The sequence below is a fragment of the Festucalex cinctus genome, chromosome 16 (genome assembly GCF_051991245.1).
Source record: "Festucalex cinctus isolate MCC-2025b chromosome 16, RoL_Fcin_1.0, whole genome shotgun sequence".
In the NCBI taxonomy this organism is placed as follows: domain Eukaryota; kingdom Metazoa; phylum Chordata; class Actinopteri; order Syngnathiformes; family Syngnathidae; genus Festucalex; species Festucalex cinctus.
Genome location: NC_135426.1, coordinates 25,332,982 through 25,359,081, shown reverse-complemented (window position 1 = coordinate 25,359,081; position 26,100 = coordinate 25,332,982). Strand labels below are relative to the sequence as shown.

Here is a 26,100-nt window from a genome sequence, read left to right as displayed (position 1 = left end):
GCTCGTTTAGCGCCGCCGATATCGCCTGGCAACAGAGTTAAGCATACGAACGCATTCCGCATCATCAACGGAAATGGGAAAGTAACACAACTTTGCACAACTTCTTTGCCTTTCAGCTGGTAATTAGCAGCCAAAGGAAAAATGTCGACATTGAAGTCGTAATCTTACGAGAAAAAAAAAACATCTTAATCTCGAAAGCAGTTGTTAGCTTGAAAATATATCACACATTCGCAAAAAGTATGATTTTAGTCATTAAAATACAGTAATTCATTATTTCTTGTAAAAAATTTTTAGATTACAGTTAATCTTGAAAATATGTTTCTAAATATAACAAGGACAATCTCAAATATAGCCAAATTTCATCATGAAAAATTCAGACTTTTGTATGAAATGTGACGAAAAATTTACAACTTCAATTTTGTAAACATGCACCAAAAGAACGATTTTTGCAAAGCATGCCAGTTTTATAAAAAAAAAAAAAAAGCTCGAAAATGTATTACTCTTGTTACTTTAAAAACATACGACTATTCTCAAAAATGTCTCTTGAAAATACACCTCAACTCAAGTCAACTTTATTTATAAAGCGCTTTAAGAACAGGCAACTTTACAACTTTAATCGAGTACAGCACTTTAATACTACTGATGATAATACTACTTGCACACTCTTGAGTTCCACTGCCACCTACTGTAGTTGATGTGCAATTACACTATTCCCAAATGATTCCAAAAAAACAAATACAACTGAAAAGCCTGGCATCACAAAAAAAGAAAAAAATCAAGGCGGAGGGAAGCAACACACAGGTGCAGCGTTTCCATGTCTTTCAGGTGGTAATTAGCAGCTATTGTTGTGCGAATCGCCAATGCAGGTCATTATCTTGACATCTGAGGGGGAGACGGCTGGGGAAGAAAAACATTTGATCGCTATTACGATAGAGTTCAAAGCTTGAGCACGCGGACTCGTGCTGATTGGATCTTTTTCAACCCATTTGCATATAGACGCTTTTTAATATCAATTATGAGATGGAATTGCGCGATTTGTTTCATCCGGGCTAATTGCGCCTCGCAGACTTGCGGGCACATTCCTCCCAAAATAGCTTTGGGGCGTGACCCCGCGCAAGCAAAACATAATGCAGGTTCAAAGTTCAAAAGGGGAAAATGAAGAGAATTGAACATGCTTGTTGTCTACGCTGAAATATCGTTTTATCCTCCCCATCCGAGCTGCGGTTGTTTTCAATAACTGTCAGCCCAGTTTTTCTCATTTTTCTTCAAACACGTGCCAGACGATTCATTGGAAAGATTGGAAAGCATTGATTGAAAATCGGGAGTCGTTGCCACTTGTGGTAATTGCTCTTCTTATCAAACATTGGAAGTGGGTCAGCTAAGAAAGCAGTGGGAATTAGCAACAACAGTCACAACATTTTTCAGCCCTTTTCTTAAAGTCAAAGTTTTTGGCTCCAAATTGAGTGAACATTCGAAACAAAACTTCAAACTGATAACATTTCCATTTATAGCAACAATATGTCACGCTACCAAAGCAGCAATGTAGCAAAAGTGCTAACAGTAGCTTAGCATTGTTGTTAAATTTGACATTATACAACAATACTACGCTAACAAGTTTTATTTAGAAAATACATCATTTTTGGCGAAAATATTACTGTTCTCAATAACATGCAGCTTCATTGTTGTAATATACAAATTTCATCTTGTGCTTTTTCAAAAAACAAAAATAGAATTTCAACTCATAATACAGACTCACCTTTAAAATATTTTAACTATATAGAGTATGACATTTTTGTAATATCTTCAAAATATGCAACTTTTTATTTAGAAAATTAAACCTTTTTATCCAAAAATGTCTTGAATATATACAATTTTATTATGTATATATGCAACTTTATTGTCATAATACAATACATTTTTTTTAATTGTCATAATACAACAACTCATCTTGATTTATGACTTCAACCTCAAAACAACTTTTATTTAAAAAAACTATATATAAACTTTATTAATGCAATATAAGGACTTTTTGTAAACAATATTTTTGAAAAATATATTTAACACATTCTTGTAATTCTTTTTTTTTTTTTAAATAGACAATATAATACTCCCCCCCCCAAACCCCGCTAATATAATACTTTTTTTTTTTTTTAAACATGATTACCTGTAGTGTATTTTTTTTTTTCTTTTGAGACTGGCCCTGGTGGAAAAAATAATCTCAATATTGTCAGCAAAAAAAAAAAAAAAAAAAGTTAATCATTTTCATTTGGGGTCATGTTGACACACTGCGACTTGAAAATGACTTTTATGAAATAATAATAAAGCCGTTTGATTGGCGGTTCATGTGCCAAACACGGCAAGGACAAAAAAAACAAAAAGAAAAAAAAAACCCTCAAGTCGGGGAGCGCGATGAATCTTTAACAAGCAAATGTTTATTTTCCGTCGCAGCGTGGCAATTCTCTACTCGGCGTTGTTGATAACCTCGTTTAGGCCAAACAATCGGAAGATGAAGGTTACTGCGGAGGTATCGGCGTCGGAGATTCAAGCGGATAAATAAATAACGGACTCCAAATAAGGCCGACAAAATATTGGAGCACGCCAAATTCAAAACTCTAAAACTATACCTGCGTCCTTGATGGTACACAACAGTACAAATACTTGGTTCCTGTCGACATGCTAGTATTTGGACCTGGTCTCGTCGTCCTTGGTGACCTGCAGAAAGCGTGTCAGCAGGGTGAGATAATCGTGGCTGTGAATTTCAAGTCGTCAGGACGAATGATGGGAAATCTGGAATCTTGTGGGCTTATTGTTGTGTGTGTGATGTCAAAAACGATAGAAAAGTGGGGTAAATCCTCATCTTTCATTTCATTCTCAGCGCATTGAATCTGTTGTGACGAGGGTCACGTTAGGGTTTTGTTTGGGTCATGACCGTGAGGTCAAGTGTCTGTTTTGAACGGATGTAACCAGCATCTAGTTTCAATTGGTTTCGATTTGTTGTCTTTATAAGCCGGTCTGTGAAGTGTCTTTGTCGGATTATTACCTCTGTTCCTCTCGATGTGAATAATTGGTTCAACTCTTATTTTTTTAGGATCCAACCGCAGAAAATAACCACAACTGGACTGTTCAGGTTGTTTCTTGCTTAGGCCTGAGACGGCGGCACACCGCAAACCACCAATAGTATCATCAAAGACCCGATTCTCGGACGTCCCCGGAAGATTTTCCTGACTTCTGGGGGATCACAAACGACAAATATGCCAAGTATGGGTTTTTTTTCCCCCCCGATCCCAACACGGTGACCTTCTCTTTGTGACGGCACCAGAATTCCAATCATGGCGAAATATGAAAACAATCTATCGGCGTATTTGGCTCATTGAACGTGTGCGATTTTTCCTCGTTTATTGGCTTGCTCCTTCCGCCGACTGATTGAGATTTGAAAGACTCGATCCCGGCGGAATTGCCGGGCTTTTAATTAGATCAAGCTTGGCCGGTTTGAACATATACTTTACAGCCGTGTCAGGCTAAAAGGCTCGGCGTGTCGTAAATATCGGCCCAGACATTAATAGAATGGAGATTAGAGGGCAGAATGTGTGGGATTGGTGGGGGAGGGGCAGCCAGCAGAGGGACGACTATTTATAGCGACTAAAATGGACGGCTGCGTTAATATAAGGCCTACCCGTTCCGCAAATGTAAATCACGTGTTATACAGCCGGCGGCATGTCGGAGTTACGAGTGCCACGTGGCTCAGATTTGACACTTGTCTGGCTTAAAGCAAAGACAAATGCATCTTTTTTTTCTTTTTTTTTTGGGCATTGAATGTTTCCAGTTCTCAACCTTGTCAACCTTTTTTATTTAATTCAGTGTTAAATGTTAGCCTAACTTCCCAAAGTTGTTCAAAAATAAAAATACGCCGCTGCACTGATAAAACTGAGAGTTCATTTCTTTGTAAGTGAGCAAACGTGCACAATCATGTGCCACAATCAAGGATTGCTGTCACGGAAATAGTGAAAGTTAAGACGCTGACTGCCTGGTTGGGATTTTACGGATTTGAAAGAGCAAGCGGCTCACTGCATGAGGCCTCGCACGCACACACAAAAACGGTCAAATAAATCATTCATGGCCATGTGACAATTGCCGACGTGTGCATTTTCAGCATACTGTGTGCATTATTGAGGACTTCATACATGCATTCATTCATTCCAGGAGTTTATTCATGTGCTTCACCATATTTGTACAACAGTTTAAAAAAAAAGAAAAAAAAGAATGCAGCTTGCTTAAAATGGTTCAACAATTACAAAATAAATATCGAAGGTTCTCTTTCAATGATTCGACTCGTTCTGAACTGCCACGTATTGTTCAATGACATTTTGGATCGTTTTATTCAGACGAGATGAAATTTGTCACTTCAGAACACAAAATAGAATCTTGAGTCTCAAGACTGATGATGGTACCAAGTAAAATGAAGTGAAACGCGTTTGAGATTGCAATCATAATAATACAAGTTTAAAAAATGAGACAATCTCCAGGATAGATCAAAGAGCTTTTGAACTCGCGGTTGTTCAAGGTGAACCCACCACTCAACTCAACTCAACTTAACTCAACTCGATAAACTTGTTTTCTCAAGAAGTAACCCAGCGGTAACAGATACAATGAAAACTGCAGAGGCCCCAGAAATGAACCCTGCGGAACGCCAAACGTTCCATTACAGGCTGCAAGTAAATTCATATTGCACATATTCGTCCAACCACGTTCTTTTTTTTTTTTTTTGCTCGACATCGTCAATATGAAGGGATGACAATCCTAAAGAAATCGCACGACGTACCATTCACAACAGTCACGAGTCGACGACTCACTCGGTGCCGGTGTTGCCGCGGCCCGTCTTGTTCAGCACCGAATTCAGCTCGCTCAGCAGATTTGGGGGCATCTTACCGTCTCCGCCAGCCGGGCCGGGCCTCTTGCCAGCCGTCCCAAAGCTACTTTGGGAGGAAGGGGGCGGGGCCAGCGGGTACGGCTGGCACGGGTCCAGGACGGAACGCCGCCGCGGACCCGCCGGTTTTGGGATGTCGGCGCTGGTGCTCTTGAGGGCGAGGGAAGTCCTCCTGTCTGTCATCTGAGGGAAAAAGTTACAAATGATTTTTTCCGACAACTACTGAGACAAATTTACGATACACGAGTATGACGACATTTCCACAGTAGAATTGTGCGTACTTCCTGTTGCTTCCAGTTTTTCATTGGATAGTTTTATATTGATGGCTTTTCTTGTAATTATGAGAACTGACGTTACCAAAGTGTGGGAAAAAAAAATGCAGACTGAATTGATTCCGTTTGTGTTGTGTGGCTTGCTTACCTTTCGACCGGAAGCCGATTTTTGCATTCTGCCGTCAATCAGGGTTCCCGCGTTGGAGGAGGCGTGAACCGTGGAGTCCCCCGGGTCCGAGAAGAGGTCGGAGCCGAACTGCGTACGGACAAAACGAGATGAAAAGACCGTTTGGGATCATCGATAGGTTTTTTTGTTTTTTCCCCACAACACGTTAACCTTTTTGACCGGCAAAAGCGTCTTTCTTGTCCCTCCGCTGCTGGGACGTGTCCTTGGACGCACACGCCACCATCAATTGCACCTTGCTACAAAATGACGGTCTCGGTTGCTATGGAAACTGTCTCGGCGCAATGCTTGCTAACAGGTAAATGGATGAAGTCTGTTCGGTCTGATTTTTTATTTTCTTTTTTTGCAATTTCCTAAACACGTCTCCGCTATTTAGGTCAGTCCGGAAATGGAGGACAAATTAGGCACACATTTTTTAGAAAAAAAGGTTTTCAAGAAAAACAACTAATAACCATCATGTAATTAGTCCTGATAAAGAACAGATGAGTATTGGAAAAAAAAATGAGCCATTTTATTTGATTGAAGTGGATTACGGGAGAAATGTCCAAACATTTGGACACGCTGCCAGATTTATTCATCACCCAGCTGAGTGCTCCTCCGAAACGCTTTTGAAACCGAAAAATTGGATTCCCCTTTAGATCAATCTCCATCTGACAACGTTGGCCTTTTTGCTTGCGAGGGCGGTAAAAGGCTTTTACACAAGTAAGCACCTGTGATAAACAACACGTAAAACGAAGGCGGGCGGGGGACTCATACTAATCAAATGTCTGCACGGAGCCATGAAAGGAAGCACGGCTGCTCCCAACAAAATGCTGTTTGTGGAGGAAACCAGAGGTGTGCATCTGGCCAAGAAATGACCATTTGATTCATACTGTACCTCCAACACAATATACTGTTTTTAGATATTTCCAAAATAGATGACTGGTATTTTCGTGCATTTCACTTCGGGTCACTGCTATTGAATATTTTTCTCAAATTTTCGAAACAGTCAGTGTACAATCCAGCACGTCAGATGGACACCAGGAACTTCCTCACCGATGTCGGATGTGCTGCGTCAGCATCAAAACAACATGAAGTAGCCTTGACCTTATTCTCACGAGTGGATTGCAACCTTGAAAACTTGACGACTCTCCGTTGATGCATTTCAGCACAACAAGATTTGCCGGCGAGGTGGTGTGATTTACACGCTCATATCGTCTGGCTTTCAGATTGTGAAAAGATAAACATTTATTTGGACCATGCATATAAACCTCGACGGAAGCGGAGAGATGCCAATGCGGAGGAAACAGTTTTGGCTGGCGAGTACGTTTGAACATACTTGCAGGCTACAAAGTTAGCAAAGCTTCCCATAATGCAACGGGGCATTTGCGCATGCGTGAGTGAAAAGACAACTCCATTTTTTTTTATTTTTTTTTAGCATTTGGGTCACATTACCAATTCATTCGAAAATTAAGTCGACAAAAAACAGTGTTCATTCGTCACTTTTAACTTAACTTGAACTTTTTCACCCATAATGCAATGGGGTATTACGCTTGAAGACCACAGCAATCGAGTATGTTCCAACTTATTTGCGACGATGTTCCAACGTATTTCAATACGTTGGAACCTCATTTGACAATTGTATATTGGTGTTAGTGATCAAAGTTATCCGTTCCCGAGCGATGATCATGTGGTGTGCGGTGCGATGCTTTTCCACATGTACCTTCATCCCGATGATGTGGCTCACCCAGCCGACTTGCGCTTCCTTCTCCTCGCAGCAGAAATGCCTGCAAGGGACGACAGCCTGAAGATCGCTCCGACAGTCACGCGACTTTTTCAACGCTGAGCTTACTCACCACTGTTGCTTCTCCGTGTACACAGTAAAGCCCCAGCTGTTGAAAAATGACGTAAAGCACACAAAACTTTTCATGTACATATTGTATATTGTTAATAAGCATGGAAGGTTGGACTTTGTGTTGTCATGTGGAAAGAACACCACCAACGCACCAGCTACTAAATTGGATGTTGCACCCAAATAATACTTCATATAATCATCAAAATATTCATTTTCCACCTTAAATAAATAAAGAAATAAATAACACCACATGAGGAAAAAAAAAAGTTGAAATAATAATAACCAAAATTAAATTAAATGAAAAAAAAAATCGTCTGTATATTTCCTATAGGGTTTGATAAACACAAATCAGAAAATGAACGCAAAAAAACTGCAAATGATTCCAATTTCCAGTTGCAGAAATTGCATATGTCTGAACACGCGTGTTCAAGTCTGCTTTAGGTGCGAAAGCAACTAATGAGGTGGAGGAGGGAAGACTTCCCCCGGCTTAAGAGGAGCGGAGGAGGAGCAAAGCCTGGAGCAGCGCCGCAGTGAGTTGAGGCGGCCTCTCGCGCACACGCAGGCGGCGAGATCTCGGCCTAATGAGGTGCTGGCGCTCTGCTCCTCCTCTCACCCTCGCCGCCGCGCTCTCGCTTTCCTCGTCTTCATTTCAGCGCATCCCGCAGCCCACTCGACAGTCTATCGACGACACTGCGCTGGATCACTCTTTTTTTTTTGTTTTTTTCTCCCACTCCTATAGCCAGCCACTCCGCCCCCGTGTTGCGTGATTCACACACAAAAAAAAAAAAAACATCGCTGCCATTCCAACCGCGGGAGCAATCGTCAGCGATGATTCAAAGCCAGCCATTTTTTGGGGGTTTTTTAACCTGCTCGGAGGCTTCAGCTTCTTCTTCAGGCCCAGGTAACATTTGGCAGCCTTGAGATGAATCTCCTTCTCGGCTTTTGTGGTCTAACAAACACACAGACAAAGTTGGACAAGTCAAACTTCAAACTCGGACGCTAAACATGGAGCACAGGAAGTAAAAGGAAAAACATCGTCTCGAGAGATTCCAAAGAAAACTATCGTGAACGGTACGTCAGCACGACAATCGACAGCAAGGCCGCATCGTCCTCCCAACCAATCACGCGGCACAATTTGCATTCAACGCCAACCTGGCAATTATCGCGGAGGCCAAAGAATATCAATTAAGCGCCGCTTGTAATTTGGCGTGGGAATTATCCGCATTGTGGAATCAGGAGAAACCTTGGGCGGAAGCGCCATCTTTTCCGCCACCGTTACCATCCTCGCTCCCGCCAGAATTCCGGCACCTTCATCAATTATTAACACTTCCTCACACGCCTTTACAAATCCCACGTTTCAACTGCAGATACGCGGCGAGAAGAAAAAAACCTCCAGGGAACGCTCGCCTGCCGGTCCTGCCAAATCTCCAAAGCACTGGGTTTTTTTTTTTTTCTTTTTATGGAAAGTCAGCAGGAATTCTTTGTCTCATTTTCGCGACTTCATCCGAAAACTGGGGGAAATTGACACTTCACTGTCACCGGGGAAATGAAGCCGTGAGAATTTAGGTGAGTTTTTTTTTTTTTGAAATAAAGTAGCTAGCGCAGGTGGAAGTCGGCGCGCTGTGTTTGAATGTGAAAATCCGCCACGAGGCGACTGTTTACCGGCGATGCGGCGTGAGATTAGGCGGGAAATGAAAACGTGTGCTGACTTTGATATCTCTGAAGAGCAGCAGCTTCTGGGCACGCAGCACCACAAATTTGTCCTGGAACTTGTGCCCGGAGAGCAGCTTGGAGCAGCCGTCGTTGAACTTCAAATGGTCGCTTTTCACCAGCTGATTGGACTCGACTTTGGAGGAAAACGGGAATGGCAGTTAGCCACGACAAACCATCAAAAGTGCAGAAAACGGACGCTTGTCTGCATGTGCTTAAATAAGACAAATAAAACTAATGCTAAAACTAATCAACACTTAACTGAATCAAAGCCTTAAAACCCAACATTAAAGCGAATTGAAAGTCAAAAAAAAGGTCAAAGCAAAATACAAACAACTAATGACAAATCCAAAACTTTTGTAATCTTGGCTCACCGTCAACACGAATACACAATGAAAAATGGAACAAGTGACGTTCCAGGGTCGGACTTGTGCCGTACCTTTATGGTCCGTGTCTCTTTTGGCCCCGGCGAACTTCTTCAAAAGCAGAAAAGCGGAACTGGGGCAGTCCAGCGTGCTCCACTCCAACACTTGCTCGAGAATCTTCTCGCTGTGGTGCAACGGCCGCTCTGCCCAAAACGCAAGCAAGGCAAACAAGGGGAAGAAATCGTTTGCGACGGCAAAAACAAGGGCAGCCTCAGGCGGTAAACGCCTGCACTAATTGCAATTAACGGCAAAACAAAACGATGCTGTTGTTCTCCTTATTTTAGCGGCAGGGAAGTTATCTTGAGAGGATCAAGATATGATTATCAAAACACACTCATGTGCAAAATAGGCCTATTATCTCCTCCTAATTGGTGAACGGGGCGCAACGCTATCGGCGCACTCCCGAGTTATTCACAACCTGGGGAGGTAAAAAGATATTCAGAGCGGCGGCTTTATCGTCTTTGGGATTTCGGCAGACAAATATTAGCTCCAGACATCCTCCAAAAAAATGACATTTTTATGGCTTGTGGAGGAAGGCTGCAAAATTCCAGCAATTTACAAACTTTTTGGGAATAAAAATAGAGAAGATTATTATTATTACTACAAGTGTTCTAAACACGGCTTTAGGCCTTCTTATGACAAAACAAAACATTCATATGGAATATGATACAGAATCATATCAAGTTATCGTTCAGCCTGCTAAAACGCCGAGAAAATCTTGCTCCCGCTTCGGATGCGCGATTTTTTTGGAAGGACCTCGCGGTGAGGGAAACACACTTTGCGTGAAGCGCGGCAGTGGAGGCGGGTCGCCGGCTCAGCAACTTCACAACCGAGCCCGGCGCAACTCCGCCGGCATAATAATGCCAGAGGAAGTGGGTCAACTCTCCTTGGCTGGCGTGTGCCAGGAGGATAAAAGAAAACGACGGCCCATGACGAGGGAATTAACGAATCGACGCCGCAAGATGAACGTTCTCATCCCAAGACAAAGAGTAAACTTCGGACATCCAGTCATCAGAGTCCAAACTTGACCGCAAGTAGCAAAACAAAACAAACCCCGTGAGGATGACCGACTCCCTCTAGTGGTATGCGAAAGAATGACTGAATGAAATGTGTTCTTATGCAATACTGTGACATATTCTTGAAGAAAACGAGCTGACAACAAACTTTTTTTTCAAGTCTTTGTCCATTCTCAAAGCCTTAAGTTCAATTGATGGAAATGTAGATTTTGATGAGCACTAAGATGTTTTCCGTTCAGGTTGGAAATAACTTACGCAACTCTCCGTTTTCGATGACTTCAAAGGTGGTCCACGCATCGCCAGCGTTGAAGGGGATGTTGCGCATGCTCAGCGCCGTCTCGGCCAGCTCCGCCGAGCGCATGGAGGGACAAACCTGGCCGGATGCATGATCGCACTCACAAAATGACACTTCACAGATCGACTTTGGCGTACGGAATACAAACAAGAGTTATTGTGGATGATGAAAACGATGTGATCATGTTGACTCGTTCCGAACGGCTGTTTGTACACGTTTCAAGTTGACGGAATGCAATTACAAATGAGCTGTATGCGTCCAAAATGGCCACAGCATATCGGTACGAGTCGTGACATCATACGCACCTTCATTAAGCAGCAATTTTCCGGCCCTCGCTTTTCCACGTACACCTCAAAGATCAAATCGCCAGCTGGTGAGAACTGCAGCCACAAATACAAGATGGAAAAATATTATTTGGTTAGGATCAGATTGATTGATTTACTGGTTGGTTGGACAGTTGCTTTTTGTTTTTTTGTAAACAGGTGGAGGGATGATTTTTAGACATTTTTCACTCTGCCTAACAAATAAGGACAAAATATTGCAAAAGAGCCATTTGTTCTGCTTGTAATTCATATCTTTATTGAAAAAAAAAAAGTTATATAAAATATAATATATATATATATATATGAAATGAAGTCATTTTGTTCTGCAAAATATCCGAATTGGCATGAGGCTGAAATAAAAAAATTGGCTGGTTCATCAAGTGCCATTTATTTTTTCTTTGCAGTCTGGACGCAAAGGTCATCTCCAAAACACCAGAAAAAAAATTGCCAGATTTAAAACAATTCAAAGTCAAATATTCAGTACCAAGTTTCAGTTATGTTTGATGGGAAAAGATTTTATGGAATGTCATTTTTCTTCTCCAGGCGTGATGTCACTGCAAAAAAATCGGTTAACAGGAACAAAACGGTCATCGGTGCGGAATGATCCGACGCATGCGCGCAAATCAATCGGCGCGCGCAAACAAAATTTCCGTTTGCTGGGATTGACTTACCGCGGTGTCCTTTTTGTCATTCCAGCGGCTGATGAAACGATTCTCCCTCGCCATCTGTTGCACCTGCTCTTCATTGACCTGTTGGAAGCGCACGAGTCCAGAATCAATTCAGAGTCGCTTCAGGAGAAAACAGTGAGGACATTGAAGAAAACACTCGCCTGGAAAAAAAAAAATAACCAAAAAAAAAAACAATTTCCATGCTTCATGTTTGTGGCAGAAGAAAAACAAAGTCAATTGTGATTTTCAATTCAAGGTTACTGCAAGAATCAGCAAATCTAATTTCATGTTTTTTACAGTCATACCATTTTTAATGTAACCAACTCAATTAATGCCCACATTATAAACACATGCACAGACACACGCTGTTCATATATTCGAGCTGTCAGTCAATTCCAATTTTTAATTGGAATTGATGACAGCTCGACTTTCAGCATTAGCTCACGTTTAAATCCAAAATAAGCACGCATTTGATATCTGTTGTAGCTGTCGAATAAAATACTTTGTCAAGCTTTCATTCTCTTGTCAACAACAAATATGGGCCATATACTAGTCAACGCAAGTAACTAGTCCTGTTTGGGGCTTACACTGAAGAGCGTAACGTAGTTGTCGATGAGGTCGCGGACCACGCGGACCTCCTGCCGAGTTTGTCCCTGCGTCTGGAACAAGCAGGAGGAGAAGACGGAGGCCAGTTTTTCACTTGGCATCTGGTTGAGGTGACAACATTGCTGAATCCTGAAGGAACAAGACCACGCGAGGGGCTCGATTCAGAGTCCGTTTGCAATTTCAACTGATGGTCGTTAGAGATGATCAGGAAATGTTGGTGAAAATTCTGCCAACACGACGACACTTTCACAATGAGCAAAGTGCCACAGAATTTGAAAGGACCAAATACCTGTAAAGGTGTTGGAGCAAAGCATCAAGGGTTGCCCTGTTGGTTTGAGGCAGACTTTCAATAAAAGTCGAGTACTTTTTTACTCTCAGGCTCTCGTCCTCCTCATCTACAAAAAAACACAAAAAAAGAAACACAAACAAGCCATATGCCAGATCTAGAAAGTAAAAACCATGTCGGAGTTTCGGCTTTAGCTAGCTAGCTAAAGCCAAACTGTGGCAGACTTTTTACTTTCTGGACATGGATTTTTTTTTTACCGAGTCTGCGGATGGTGAAATGCTGAATGAAAAAATCTGGAATTATGCAAAATGATCTGACAGCTTAAAGTTGGAATGGTTTGAATCATTCAAAAAAAAAAAATGTGAAAATGAGAGGTAAACGCAAGTAAAAGCTTCATGATTTGCCTTCATTTTGCAATTGTGAAGAAAATGTAGTAGCAACGAGCTTAAGTTGGAACTGATTCAACCAGTCCTAAAATATGCAAATTGTAAAATTGTGAATTGTATTGTGTAGGTGAACTAACACGCCGACAAAACAAATAATGCCAAACGCACATACCCAAAGCCGACACCCAGTATGGATAAAGCTCCTTTGTCAGCAGCGCGTCTTCCGCTTGCGACAAGAAGCTCTTCAGAGTGTCCGTCACGTCCTCCAGGTGGCGCTCCTTCTCCCTCAGTTTGACATTGCGGGCGTCCAGCGTGAACTCGTCCAGGAGTCGGGCCACCCGCTCGGGATGGCCCGGCCGCCGGTAGACGCCCTCGTGGCACAAACCTGTCACGTGAAGACGTGAAGACGTGAAGACGTGAAGACGTGAAGACGTCGTCCTCTCCCTCTTGAGCGCGTTTCCACTCACCGTACTGCGTGACAAACGCCACGCAACGCTCCACCACGATGGGGACGCCATTTTTGGTCAGCTGCTGGTCGTCCAGCGCTTTGCCGTCAGTGCCGGCGGCCTGCGTGATGGCTGAAAGCCACAGCGCAAAGTCCAGCGTGTTGAAACCGTGGACGTAAACGGTTCTGTTCAAAGATCAAAAACGGCTCAATCGTTTGATCGCTAAATAGTTGCTGGAAGCTCGCTAAGGTTTTGCAACGCTGACGTGCCTTCCGCTCTCCACCATCAGCAGCACTTCAATCTTTTCCTCGCCCTCCGTGTGGGTGGTGACAGCTGAGGATGAGAAAAGGCAACAAGTGAGAAGGCAAGCGTTGACGTACGGCAAGTTCCAAGCCCGAAAATTGCCTCCTTTCATCTGACTCAAGTCAGGTCACACAAGTCCAGTCCGCCACCTCGGGGATTCGGACCACGTGGAAACACTGAAACACAGAACGAGGATCCTCCCGATTGCTTACTTTCAGTGTTTGTCGATAACACAATGTATAAAAATGTCAAAGTCATCAGAGAGTTCGCACAGTTAATCACAGAGTCTCTTAAAGCATAAGCGGATTAGGCCATTTTGTGCTGCGGGGGTTATACAGATCTCATTTGCGGCCTATTAAAAGCTCCACTTAAGCCGTCTCGCAGGGGACTGTTTGCTTGTGGCAATTTTCAGGCAAAGGCACAACAGCCGGAAGACGTCACTGCGACAACAGCTCGCCGTTCTGAAAACTTGGAAAATTAAATTAAATTATTCGCAATTTCTGTCAATGTTGGATGAAAAAATACAGATGCATGCGCAATGATGATGAATGAAATGATGTGGAATGGGAATGATTGGGGTCGCTCTTTTGCCATGTTGGAGATTGTTGACGAGGCAAACGAAATGTGCCGAATGTTTTGAATTTGAAATGGCACCAATGATGTCTATCTGGTTTGTTCATTTAATGGTGGGAATTTTTTAGTGGTGAAAATGTTGCATTTTTGTCACTTGGAATTTTTGGAAAGTTGAAATGTCTTCCCAAGGTCAACTGAATGAGGTGAATGTTTGGAATTTCACGGGAGCAATGTTGAATGTCCCATCGGGAATGAATGGGGATTTTTTTTTTTGATTGACAAAGTTACATTCTGGCAAAACTTTTGGAATGAGAAAAATGATGGCCTGCAAGGCGCGAACTTTAGAAATTGGAATGATGTGAATGAGATGAATTACGTGGAAGTAGATGCATCCATCCCAAAACAAAGAGTAGAAGAAAAATAGGAAAAACACTTGAGAAAATGTACGTTTTGAAAACTTACTTAGCTCTTGCAGCTGTTTGAGACGAAGCACTTCCTCGTCTCCCTCCTTGTCGCAGGGGCCAAAATGCAGGACGGATCCGGCCAGGATGAACCAACCCGTCCTCCAGTGGTAAAGGTCGTGACCCTCCTTGTAGAGGAGTCGGCCAATCAGCTCGCTGTTCTCCTGCACCAGATCTGCTTTGGGCGCCACCGAGCACTAGTGGGAAGAAAAACAAAAAATAAATAAAAATCACCTCATGACATGCTCATCACCTTCCTGCTACTGTGTTTACTGTGACACAGATGGAGAAGCATATGGACATACCGCCTACCATCCAACGAGGACTAAAGTAGAGAGGTGGCACTTTTGTGGAGGAGGCGATTTCGGCAGAGTGCCATGAAGAACGAGATGAAAACAACCGAGCGCTCACGGAAAAAAAAAAAAAAAAAATTCAAGGCTCTGACCTTGGTCAGCGCCTGGATCCAATCACGTCGCGTTTCCTGCGTGTCTGCACCGATGACCAGCGCCCGCGCCGAGCGCAGGAACACCTCCACCGTGAACACGGCACTGCCGGAGAAAACGCAGCTCGCTAGAAAACATCCAGCCAGCGGCAACGTGCGCATATTCACAATTGAAATGCATACAGCAGGAAGCGAAGGTCCAGCAGAATAACCCCGCCCAGTTTACTGCTAGACCAATGGCAAGTCCTCTTTTCGTTATCATGAAAATTGCTGAATGACTTGGTGGAATCTGTATTATGTATTTTCAAGTATGTCATATTTTTTTTCGTATTAGTGCTGCAACTGACAATTATCTCAATTTGTCGATGAATCAGATATCGACCACGGAACTTAATTTCAAATTGTCAGTGCAGAAAATTCGCCAATTGATCACAATTCAAGTTAGCAGTTTGGTCGGAGAAATCTGTGAAAATAGCAATCAAGTTAAAGTCGAGCTTTTCAAAAGTTTGATTTGGATTCAAGACAAAGATAAGAATTCTGCTTTCATGGAGAATTACAGAAATCTTTACTGAAGAAAGTCTCAAATTCCAAAGATTTGGACCATTTTGTACTAAAGAATGTCTCTAAATGATTCATCAATTATTAAATGATTATCAATTAATTTGATCTTTCATGACTACAAATTGTGTAAAAAAAAACACTATTTTGCTGCTTGCCCCAACTACTTACCAATTCATTTTTATGCCATGCACCTAATTTTTGTCCCAAAATGTGTATTTTATGGGGACAAAATGCACAAATTGGGCACGACAGACTCGACAAGATACGAATTGGTTGCTTACCTAACCGCTCAATATGTTTAGCAAACGGGAATTAATTTGCATATTTTGTGCGCATTGTATACCGAACTTGTGGCCACTAATTAGAATACGATTGTCTCAATTCAGTCATTTCTGCTGTGACATAAATATTGCGGCCAAAATTACAAAAAAAAAATGTACTTATGTCATGATTGAGGCTTCCTGGATATCTGGAAGCAATCAGGAGCAAAAAATAAATAAATCCCACCCAATCTCGCCTCCTATGCGAAAGGTCAGAGGTCGCGTTCGAGTTCTCCTGGCGGTTAACTGCCGAGCGGGAGCTCGTGGGAGTGCACCGAGTCGGCCCGTTCCGTGCCGAGCGTCAGGGGAAGGCGTGTTGACGCCGCCCTGCTCTAACCCGGCGACGCCTCCTCAGCAGGTGCGCAGACGGGAGGGAGGGGGCGGGGCCTGAGGGGCGAGCCATGGTCAAATGCTGCCATCGGAATGAGACAACTGAGAAGACGGGACCGGCTGTGGACCACAGAGCAGAATATGTGAGCACAAGTTAGGTATATTGCGAGCGCTAAATATTTAAATGTCAGCTTTAGCGAGCATGTAAAAGATTCCGTCTCCATGCAGTTCGTTCGAACCCAGGTTAAGAACCATCCATCCATCTTCACAACCGCTTGCTCCTCAATAGGGTCGCAGGGGGTGCTGGAGCCTATCTCAGCTGGCTCTGGGCAGCAGGCGGGGGACACCCTGGACTGGTTGCCAGCCAATCGCAGGGCACACAGAGAAGAACAAGCATCCACGCTCACATCGAGACAATTGGGAGCATCCAATCAACCTGCCATGCGTGTCTTTGGAATGTGGGAGGAGAGCGGAGTACCCGGAGAAGACCCACGCAGAACATGCGAACTCCACCCAGGTAGGCCGGAGCCTGGACTCGAACCCGAGTCCTCAGAACTGGGAGGCGGACGTGCTAACCACCCGGCCACCGTGCGGGCCAGGTTAAGAAGGACTCCCGTGAATTCTCCATAGGTCAAAGTGACGCTTCCATCCCGCATTCATCCCAATTATTTGCCCATCGTGTTGCTAGAGAAGGAAACGCCACACGTTGTCGACGGCTCACATTTGTCGCAGGCCGCCGGCGCCGTGAAAATCCGTCGACCGAATGCGAGGAGAAAAAAAAAGGTCGCTTTACAAGGTTTTTAAAGAGTCTGAAGGTCACAATCGACTGCTTTAAAAAGACGAATGCTTTGAGGCAAAAAGGGGGAAAAAAAAAAATTTATCAGCAGCCAACATGCTTCCTATGCATGAGTGCCTGTGAAGTGGATTTGTAATATTCATTGAAGGTTTGCATCAGGGTCCGAGCTTTCATTCAAAGGCGTGCAAAAAAATGAGCCAAACGCACACTTTTTAACGGCGCTGCACCGATAGACTGCCGATGGGAAACGCTCATCCGCATGTGTTCAAATTCATCAGCGGAAATAGACCAGGACAAAAAAATGACTACTTTCCCAATAGCCAGGATCTTACAGGCAATTTACTACCTTTGTTTTCTACTGTGATATGCTGCCATGTCTTTTATCATCTGTGGAAAAGCCACTATGCCGATTACTTAAAGTTATTTTGTTGTGAAATTCTTCTTTTTGTAGTACGATTGTCTGCTTTACACCGTTACCACCTCTGACGAGGTTCCTTGCTTCTTTCTTTGCTCCACTTCCAGGAGAAAGAATAAAAAAATAAAAAAAAGTTTGCTGCGGGAGCAAACTTTTTAACTGAATGCCAGTGGGAGGGCAGAAGCGGAGGGAGGGAAACTTTAGGACGGTTTGCCAAAGTAAACAGGAAATACGGCAATCGTAAAGCGCTGATAGGTCAGCGTTAAAGTGAATCATGCGCCGGCGGTAGTTATGCTAATGCAACAAGCGTCGCGTGGAGGAAAAATCTCACACAAGTCTGTGTTTATTTGGGGGGGGGCATTGGCGGGATATAGTGATTTACATAGGCAGTCAATTCTGCTGCAGCCCAATAAATGAGAAGAAACGCTTCCAAGTGCGCTCCGGAAATTTGCCGATTCAATTGCTGAGAATGTCCATCAGGCCTGAGAAGGGGGGTGGGAAACGTGGAGCCTGCGGGCCACATGCGGACCACATGCGGACCGACGCGTTCCTTAATCCGGTCTGTCACTTTCCGAAAACTGATTTCAGAAAATGTTTGTTTGTTTTTTTTTTCATTAACCTGTTGGATTTTATAAGTTCCTTTCACATTTTTTTTCAGTCATTATTAATCCTAATTAAATCACCTAATGCACTTAAAACGAGCACACATTTTATAGGTACAATAATTTAATCATTATTTCTTAAAATAAGTTTATTTTTACTCATTTTTTTAATGCAATTATATATTTAAAATATTTGTTGGTTGATTTATCATAAACAACGAAAGAAGATTGGTCAAATCTACATTTACATTTGTTTGAGATGAATAAAATATACATCAAATTCTTTGAAATATTTCATATACATAAATGTCCATATTAACAAATGTATGATTTTATTCCTTAAAAAACGATTTATTTGGTGAATTAAGCCACAAGTTTCTACAAGCCGATTTATTCCAACTCAGTGATTCTTGTATATTTTCGGAATCATTTGATACTTTTTATAAATGTTATAGTTGACTAAATAGTTGATTGTAAAGAAAAAAGATTTGTGATATGAACCAACGTGTCTTATTTTACCCTCCGACGGTCATCGTCTCCGAGTTGCTGATGGCCAGCGAGACGATGTCGGCGACCGCCAGCCTGCCGACCGCCGTTGGACTCTGCGTGCTCTCGTAGTACGTCAAGAAGTTGCCCTCCAGCGTGCACCAGCGACGCATCGGCTCTGGAAAAAAAAGAAAAAAATCTGAAACAAATACCGCCTTCACTCATTATGTTCACAAGTGGCCGACGCGAGTCACACGAATCGACTTGAGTCGGACAAAAGGCAAATGCGACCCACATTTCTTTGCCCAAATTTGACCTCTATCTGACTTTCTTTTTGTGTCAGTCTGAACGGCTCAACTCCGATGTTTTCATATTCGACCTGGCTCGCTTTCATATACGTATCCGAATTTTTGTATTACTCGGGAGACGTACGTGAATCGGCAAAGCTGTTTCGAGTAACAGGTGTGGTTTTATATGTGACTTTCATTTCATCCCACTTGAAACATGAAGCATCAAGTTGACATTTGTGGCGAAATTAATATTCTCATTTATTACGCACGGCAATGACGTTACATCATCGTTTGGGGGGAAACAAAGGAGAGATCTTTGTGAGATGAGGAGCTCCAACAGGCTCGCCTCGTTTTCACAAAATATCGAATGCAGTCATTTATGTAACATGGCTTCATGATCGTATACATGCGAGACGAATTGTGTAGATGCTTCGCACACAGGACCACAGAAAATCAAGACATATGTGACTGTAACGTCATATTATTATTCTAAATTCTGGTTGTAAATGCACCGCATCTATTTTTAAAGCAAAATTGGCCCCCCGGAAAAAATGACTTTTGAATCGACGTAACTCGATTCCGCTGCTGCTCCATATCAAAAGCGCATTGTCTTTTCCGACCGGGCGAATTACACATCCAATGAGAATGAAGTTCATGCAAACGTACCTAATTTTGGATTTTCAAAGTCACCGTGCCATCTGTTTCTTTCTTTCTTTGTTGTGCAGCAAACAAACACGCTCACACAGAGCAAAACAAACCCGGCGCGCCACCCGTCGCCCCAAACTTTCCACTGTCATCATCTCATGAATATGCTAATTCTTCTTGTGAAGAAGCGGATGGCGTCCCAATAAAAGTGGCGTTTTCAAGGGAAAGGATGCGAGAAGCACAAGGACGCCATTCACCCTTGCGCCGCTCCTCAGCGTGGCTCTTTTGCGCGTTTCCGTGTCGAAATAGGACAGACGTGAAAAGTGCAACATGGCAACTCGCTGTGGGCTTTCAAAAAAAGGAGAAAAAAAAATATTTTCTTTGAGAATAAAACACAAACAGCAGCCGCAAGAGAGAGTCATCATCTCCACGCACGCACGAACGAACGAACGAACGGCCGAGCATATTTCAAGAGGTCGTCAATGACGATGCAAAACTTCTTACATTGAAAATATACAATTTTAGGACAAAGTTTTTATGAAATGATGTAGTACAACTTGATTCTCAGTATTAATAATACAACTTCAATCTCAAAATATGATCCAATCATGAATAGAATTGTCTTCTTCTAATATCTGAACTATGCAATTTTTTGTATGCTAATTTTGTAATAAGAATAGTCAGCATAATAATAAGCCTCTTTTAATGAGTCGAGTAACACTTCACTGGGTATTCCTGCATTTTATTTTCAGACTGGATATTGTGTACACGTGCGTCCTGTTTCATTTTTTGGCCACAGATGACATTCGTCAATTCAAAATGGAATTTTCTACAGTCTGCAACTTTACAATGAGTTTTTTTTATTTTCATTTACCGGCATGTAGCCAAGAAAAAAAGTTGAATATTTTCAATAAAATCATATTTTTGAAGTAAACAATTTGATAGGCAAGTCATAATAAGAAATAAAAAGAAAGTTGTTCATTTTTGGAGATATATTTATAAAAACATTTTTTATTTCAGTCTTTTGCTTAATATTATGAGAATATGCCATATATTTTCTTGAAAATGTCTGTTTTATCGGAAAAATGTATAACTTTTTTTCTCAAATTAATTTTTCCTTGTAACATTTTGACACTAATCTAAAAAAATAAACAACCATTTTGTGTCTGTTTCTCCCCTTTGCATCAAAATAAGACATGGCGACTCACTGTGGGCTTTTAAGAGACAAAAAAAGAAGAAAAGAAAAAACGTCTGCTAAAGAATGATCATCCCGAGACGCACGGAGAGGAGAAACGCGATATTTCAAGCCGCCGCCGATGTCGACGCGCTTCGCTGGAAACACGTTCCGGATTGTTGCGCTTTTGCCGAAAATGTCACGTTCATTTTTTTTTTTGCTCAGGAGGACGTTTCGAAGTGCTCGTTGTGCGCTCATTTCCACTTGGCTCCCTCTGTCCCCGTTCTAATAACCAAATTTGTAATAATCACGAGTCTCCCGCCGTCGTGGTCTTACGAGGCGCGCTTGATTTCCCAACAGCTCTGCCTCGTCTTATTAAGGACTTTAAATTCTGTATGAATTCGCGTGGTAAATGCGGGGACAAAAAATCGCCAGGTGCGCAATGATATCATGATAATAAGGCCAAATACAGTATGAGGATCTTCACGCCCGATTATTGGATGATTATCCTAAAGTGTGAGGTGTTTTCAGAGTGATTTTTGCTCCCCGATCAACTCATTAAAACGTATAAATGTTAACATGCACAAATCATGATAATCGGGCCAAACTTTTGGTTTTTTTCTTAACTGATTATCACATACTGCGATTGTCTGGCTGAGGAACAAGCGGTCAAGAAAATGGATGGATGGATGATCAGATATCACAAAAAGATGACACCAAATGATGATCCAGTGGTGTGGGGTGTATCAGGAGTGATTCTTCCTCCTCAACCTTCTCGGAAAGAAATGCTGAGCGGGATACACACGTCACGATAACCCGCACAAAAGTGAGCATTTTATCATCTCTTACGGTTGCAAATGGACGAGTGCACATCACTACAAATATATTCAACAAAATAATCATATTAGCCTAGCTTCATCTATTTCTTCTTGTGTTAATCCAAATGCCCTGTGGCACTCCGTTGGCCCCTACAGGCCAGTCTTGGGACTACATCAGGCATCGTTACCGTCCATTTGTGCGGTGTACCGTGCTGGTCGTCCGGGTTCACTCACGTTCTAAAAATCGATTACGATTACAAATGGGGAGACAACATGAGCATGAAATTGGCATCAAAAGCTGCTTTTATTCTTCTTTTCTACGATGGGATGCCAGTGGCTTGCTTTGCACAACAGCACAAAAGTGGGAACAATAGCACCTGATTTGCAATCAAGCATCTGTTCCCTCTTCCGCACAGCAAAGACCTCCACGGCCGATCCGCTCTCCGCGGGGGTCCGCCACCAGACCCGAGAGACGAAATCGGCGTTTTGCTCGCTCCTGAAACGGGCCAATTAGCGTGAGAGAAGCCAGGAGGCGCTGTTGGAATTTTGACAACATCTCTTCGGGCTCATCGCTTACTTTGTGACGTTCAATAAATGCTTAAGTGTGCAAAATGAGCCGGCTGATGAGACTGATCAACACAATCAATACGGCCATTAAACCCGCCCGCCGTTCATCAACATTTAAGAATCAAGCCGTTTACCGACCGACAAGTTTGCCGTTCGACTGGAATTGACCGGCAACCTGCTTCACGTCAGAGCTCATTAGCAAAAGAGACGGCAGCAAACACCCCCCCCCCCCCCCCCCCCCCCCCCCCCATCCTGCTGTCAATCATCTGCCCATCTCGTTATCAGTGATGAAGACATGGACGAGGCAGCTTGTCAGCGAGCTTGAAATGAAATTTCAGACAATGAAGGGATTGCGAGTCCGAGACAAATTACAGCCTATAGACACAAAAAAAAAATTTAAAAAAGTGTTGAGTGTTGGTGCAGAAATCTACAAACTAAGTAAGAAATGTTTCCAACCTTGGCACATACAGTACCATGAGGATCCGACAATTCATAACACTAAAAGTAGATTAGAAATGTTTTAGAACGTAATGCATGGAGTTCCACAAGGTTGGATTCCGGGGCCTCTGTGGTTTTCATTGCATCCAGTTCCCCTGGGGCAACACTTCCTTAAGACGCATGGAGATGGCGAATGCAAGAACACAATGTCTTGAATTTGAAAAAAGAAAAAAATCTCTATTTTATTTGTCAACAAAGTCGTGTTTGCGGAACGTGCAACTAGGGAGGTGCAGTACCTCCAACAAGGTGAAAACCCACTCACTCGTGTCCTAGATGCATCTTCCCCCCCTAAGCAAGCAAGCCCACCCACGCAGTAGCCCGGCATCCCCCAAGGCAGCATCCGATACGGAGATGCATCTCCCTCTCCCAATTACGCGCCTTCCCCGGGGACACTCCAGCTGTTTGGAAAGGTGGTGGGACCACAGCGGAGCAGGAGGTGCAGAGGCTGAGGGAGGCGCAAGTCAAGTGGAGTCGGATTCACACTTTTAACTACCTTGGAAAAGTTGCACAAGTGTTGGAGACTTTTCAGGTCAACTTCAGCCAAATCCCGCACATTTATCAGCACTCTTTTTATGGCTTTTGACTGTACACAGGCACGTCCAAATTTATTCATTTCTACTCATCACGTGCGTATCAATTGTGATGACATGAATTTGTGAGATCAGATTTATTTCTCAGGAATGCGTTGGTCTTACTTGGGCTAATAATCATTTGGAATTCCCAATAATGGCCGTCGAAGAGCATTGCCGGCTTGCGTTTGCTTCCCGCAGGACGTTCATCGATTGTCGTGACCCGAGCGTTTGGCGTCGGGATTAAACGATTGCGAGTTTGACAGCGGACGGGCTGACACCGATTGATCGATGAGCTGTTAACTGGAGCGGACCGCAGACTAACGCGCGCTTCATCGGGGCCCCGCCGACGGATTGATGGGACGCGTCCCGGCGACGCGGCACGCGGCCACTCACCGTCTCCTCGCCGCCGATCCGGCGCCGTCCTGCCGTGGCTCGGGGAGATGTAGAGGAAGCCGTCCAGGAAGGGGCACGCCTCCGACGGGGACGGGTTGTCTGAGCGCGGATTGAGTCTTGGGAAATCTGTTTGGTGAGCGGATCACGGTGAGTAATTCGTTATTGATCACGTGATGACACGCAAATAAACATTCAGCCTGTACGAAGGTTGCACTCGAGGTCTGCAACGATAGAAAATGGAAAAGCTAACCGGCTTGCAGTTGTTAAAAAATACATGGTAAGACGATCTTGGGGAGGGAAAAATAATAATACAAAATGAAAAATCGGCTTATTAAAACTCATTTGCTCCAAAAAAAACGTATAAATCTGTTCTATTTGAAATGTTTCAAGTGTCCCAAAGACGTATTTACTGATGCTAGAGCAGGGATGGGCAATCTCGGTCCTCGAGGGCCGGTGTCCCTGCAGGTTTTTGAGGTTTCCGTTTTCCAACACAAGCTGATTCCAATCAACGAGATCGTTATCCCTCTTATGCAGAGCTTGCTGATGAGCTGATCATATATCAGCTGTGTTGGAAAACGGAAGCCTCAAAAACCTGCAGGGACACCGGCCCTCGAGGACCGAGATTGCCCATCCCTGTGCTAGAGCATACAGAAGACTATGATGCAACCTCCCAATTGCAAAGAACGGTTGCAGAAATGGTAGTAATTACACAAACAGCCAGCAGGTGGCAGCAGAGCAAAGGAGATCAACCAGGACCATGTTGAAAACAATTCTAAATAGATTTGTGAAAATTAGCTATATTCTAATGCTAATTGCTGCAAAACGGAAAAAGATTATTTTTTTTTTCCCTGAAAGAAGAGATTGTTTTTATAGCAAGAGAATGTTGGCGTCACAAAATCAGTCAAAATCCAGTAAAACAGGAATTTCTTCTGCGAAAATGACTTGAAGTGAATTAGTTAAGCTGCAATCGCAATATTGAGGCCAAAAATCTCAAAATCATTCAACCCAATCCGTGGCAATTGTAGCATACGTAATCTGGTTCTGGCCGTGGAGACGTCATAAATGCATTCACTCCTTCCCAACATTCATGTACGGGGAATGTAAATAAGGCGGCGCATGTGCTGGAACAAGCTTGCCCGTGCGAGTCTTCCAAACGGCCCCGCGGGCCACCAAAGCCGGCCTGGCTTTCGATGGGACGGCGACGTGTGCGGGGGCGTCGGCGCAAGAGTCTGGCCTCCGCCGATTGGCTGAAGGGAGGCTGACATGATGGAGTGCTCAATTAGCCATCTGGTCGCCCGTGGCAACCGCCGCAAAGCGCGACACCGCGAGCGGCCGACAGCGGGCCAATGAAGACGCCGCGCGAGAATCGGGACACATAATAAATGCCGCTAGAATTGGCGACATGTGGAAGGCGGGGAGACCTCGAATGATAACGTAGAAGGCGACTTTCAGAAAAAAAAAAAAAAAAAAAACAACAACAGTAGTGGCGACTATACAGAGGCACAAAAAATATCTATTTGCAATATTTCCTCTTTAAGTCCCATTAAAGGAAGCCACTCACTATTAATGTCAACAACTCCAAAGACGGACTTTCACGCCACATTTTTGCGCACTCCCAGATTATTTTTGTCTCACCCTCCGAGCGTCACGCAGTCTGTCAAACGCCGTCACACGTTTGCCGTGCCAAAATAGATCTGCCGGATGGGCTCTTGAGGTCGCCGATGAAATGTCTTCATTTTGCACCTTGCCTGAGCATCTTTTTTGTGCTTTGAAATTCGGAACCTTTACTTTGTTTGTTTGTTTTTAGGTCCAGTCGGAAAAAAAACAAACTACATGTAACATTTGGGACTGAAATGCGCATCAAGAAATGCAAGCCATGAATCTGAAAATGTACAAGGAAGGAACCACCAGCGGAAGTCTGACGAGACGAGATGGAGCCATCATTGAAGCTTTTCAAAATACGACACCGTGCAGTCACTTTTTCCTTGAAGCGAGACGTGGATATGCAAATCAACACACTACAATATCGCAAGGTGCTCCGGGGCGAGCAGGTGTAGGCCCGTGGGGGGGGCGGGGCTACAAATGAGCCACAGCACTGGGACAGGAAAGTGCAGCGGCTCCACGTGGAGGCGGCTGACAGTTTTGTTTTTTCGTTTGCTGAGACTTTAGTTCCATTATAAGTAGCAGCAATATGATTTAGTTACATTGTAATTGCGTTTGAATGCTGAAATGCTCAATGAAAAAAATGTGCAAACATGGAAATATACTGAAAGATGTGGTATATATATGGAATAATGTCCAATGGTATTGAATGATATTGAAAAATCTGAAACGTGATATATCAGTGAAGAATGTGTTACATGTTGGTCAAAAATGTGGAATGCTAAAAACTTTATTGAAATATAGTCAGAAGTGGACTGGCACATTTGGACTTGTGCCTGCTGGCCCAGCCCGATTTTCGGATCGCCCTCGGTTCCGG

The 26,100-nt window shown here is 43.3% G+C and overlaps 1 protein-coding gene across 4 annotated transcripts in view; it reads right to left on the bottom strand.

Moving 5' to 3' along the window:
- Nucleotides 1-4,190: 4,190 nt before the first annotated feature.
- arap2 (ArfGAP with RhoGAP domain, ankyrin repeat and PH domain 2) overlaps nucleotides 4,191-26,100 on the bottom strand; it is a 56,128-nt gene continuing 34,218 nt past the window's right edge. For all 4 annotated transcript variants that reach the window (XM_077499305.1, XM_077499307.1, XM_077499308.1 and 1 more), the window contains 19 exons: nucleotides 23,622-23,747; nucleotides 18,698-18,842; nucleotides 15,158-15,260; nucleotides 14,714-14,909; nucleotides 13,645-13,708; nucleotides 13,397-13,560; nucleotides 13,102-13,314; nucleotides 12,547-12,652; nucleotides 12,239-12,386; nucleotides 11,655-11,732; nucleotides 10,966-11,040; nucleotides 10,621-10,738; nucleotides 9,364-9,492; nucleotides 8,924-9,060; nucleotides 8,081-8,163; nucleotides 7,216-7,251; nucleotides 7,083-7,146; nucleotides 5,345-5,452; nucleotides 4,191-5,107 (listed from right to left, as the gene is read on the bottom strand). In XM_077499305.1, the coding sequence (XP_077355431.1) occupies nucleotides 4,847-5,107; nucleotides 5,345-5,452; nucleotides 7,083-7,146; nucleotides 7,216-7,251; nucleotides 8,081-8,163; nucleotides 8,924-9,060; nucleotides 9,364-9,492; nucleotides 10,621-10,738; nucleotides 10,966-11,040; nucleotides 11,655-11,732; nucleotides 12,239-12,386; nucleotides 12,547-12,652; nucleotides 13,102-13,314; nucleotides 13,397-13,560; nucleotides 13,645-13,708; nucleotides 14,714-14,909; nucleotides 15,158-15,260; nucleotides 18,698-18,842; nucleotides 23,622-23,747 (2,354 nt within the window). In that variant the 3' untranslated portion in view covers nucleotides 4,191-4,846. The remainder of the gene's footprint in view (nucleotides 5,108-5,344; nucleotides 5,453-7,082; nucleotides 7,147-7,215; nucleotides 7,252-8,080; nucleotides 8,164-8,923; nucleotides 9,061-9,363; nucleotides 9,493-10,620; nucleotides 10,739-10,965; nucleotides 11,041-11,654; nucleotides 11,733-12,238; nucleotides 12,387-12,546; nucleotides 12,653-13,101; nucleotides 13,315-13,396; nucleotides 13,561-13,644; nucleotides 13,709-14,713; nucleotides 14,910-15,157; nucleotides 15,261-18,697; nucleotides 18,843-23,621; nucleotides 23,748-26,100) is intronic.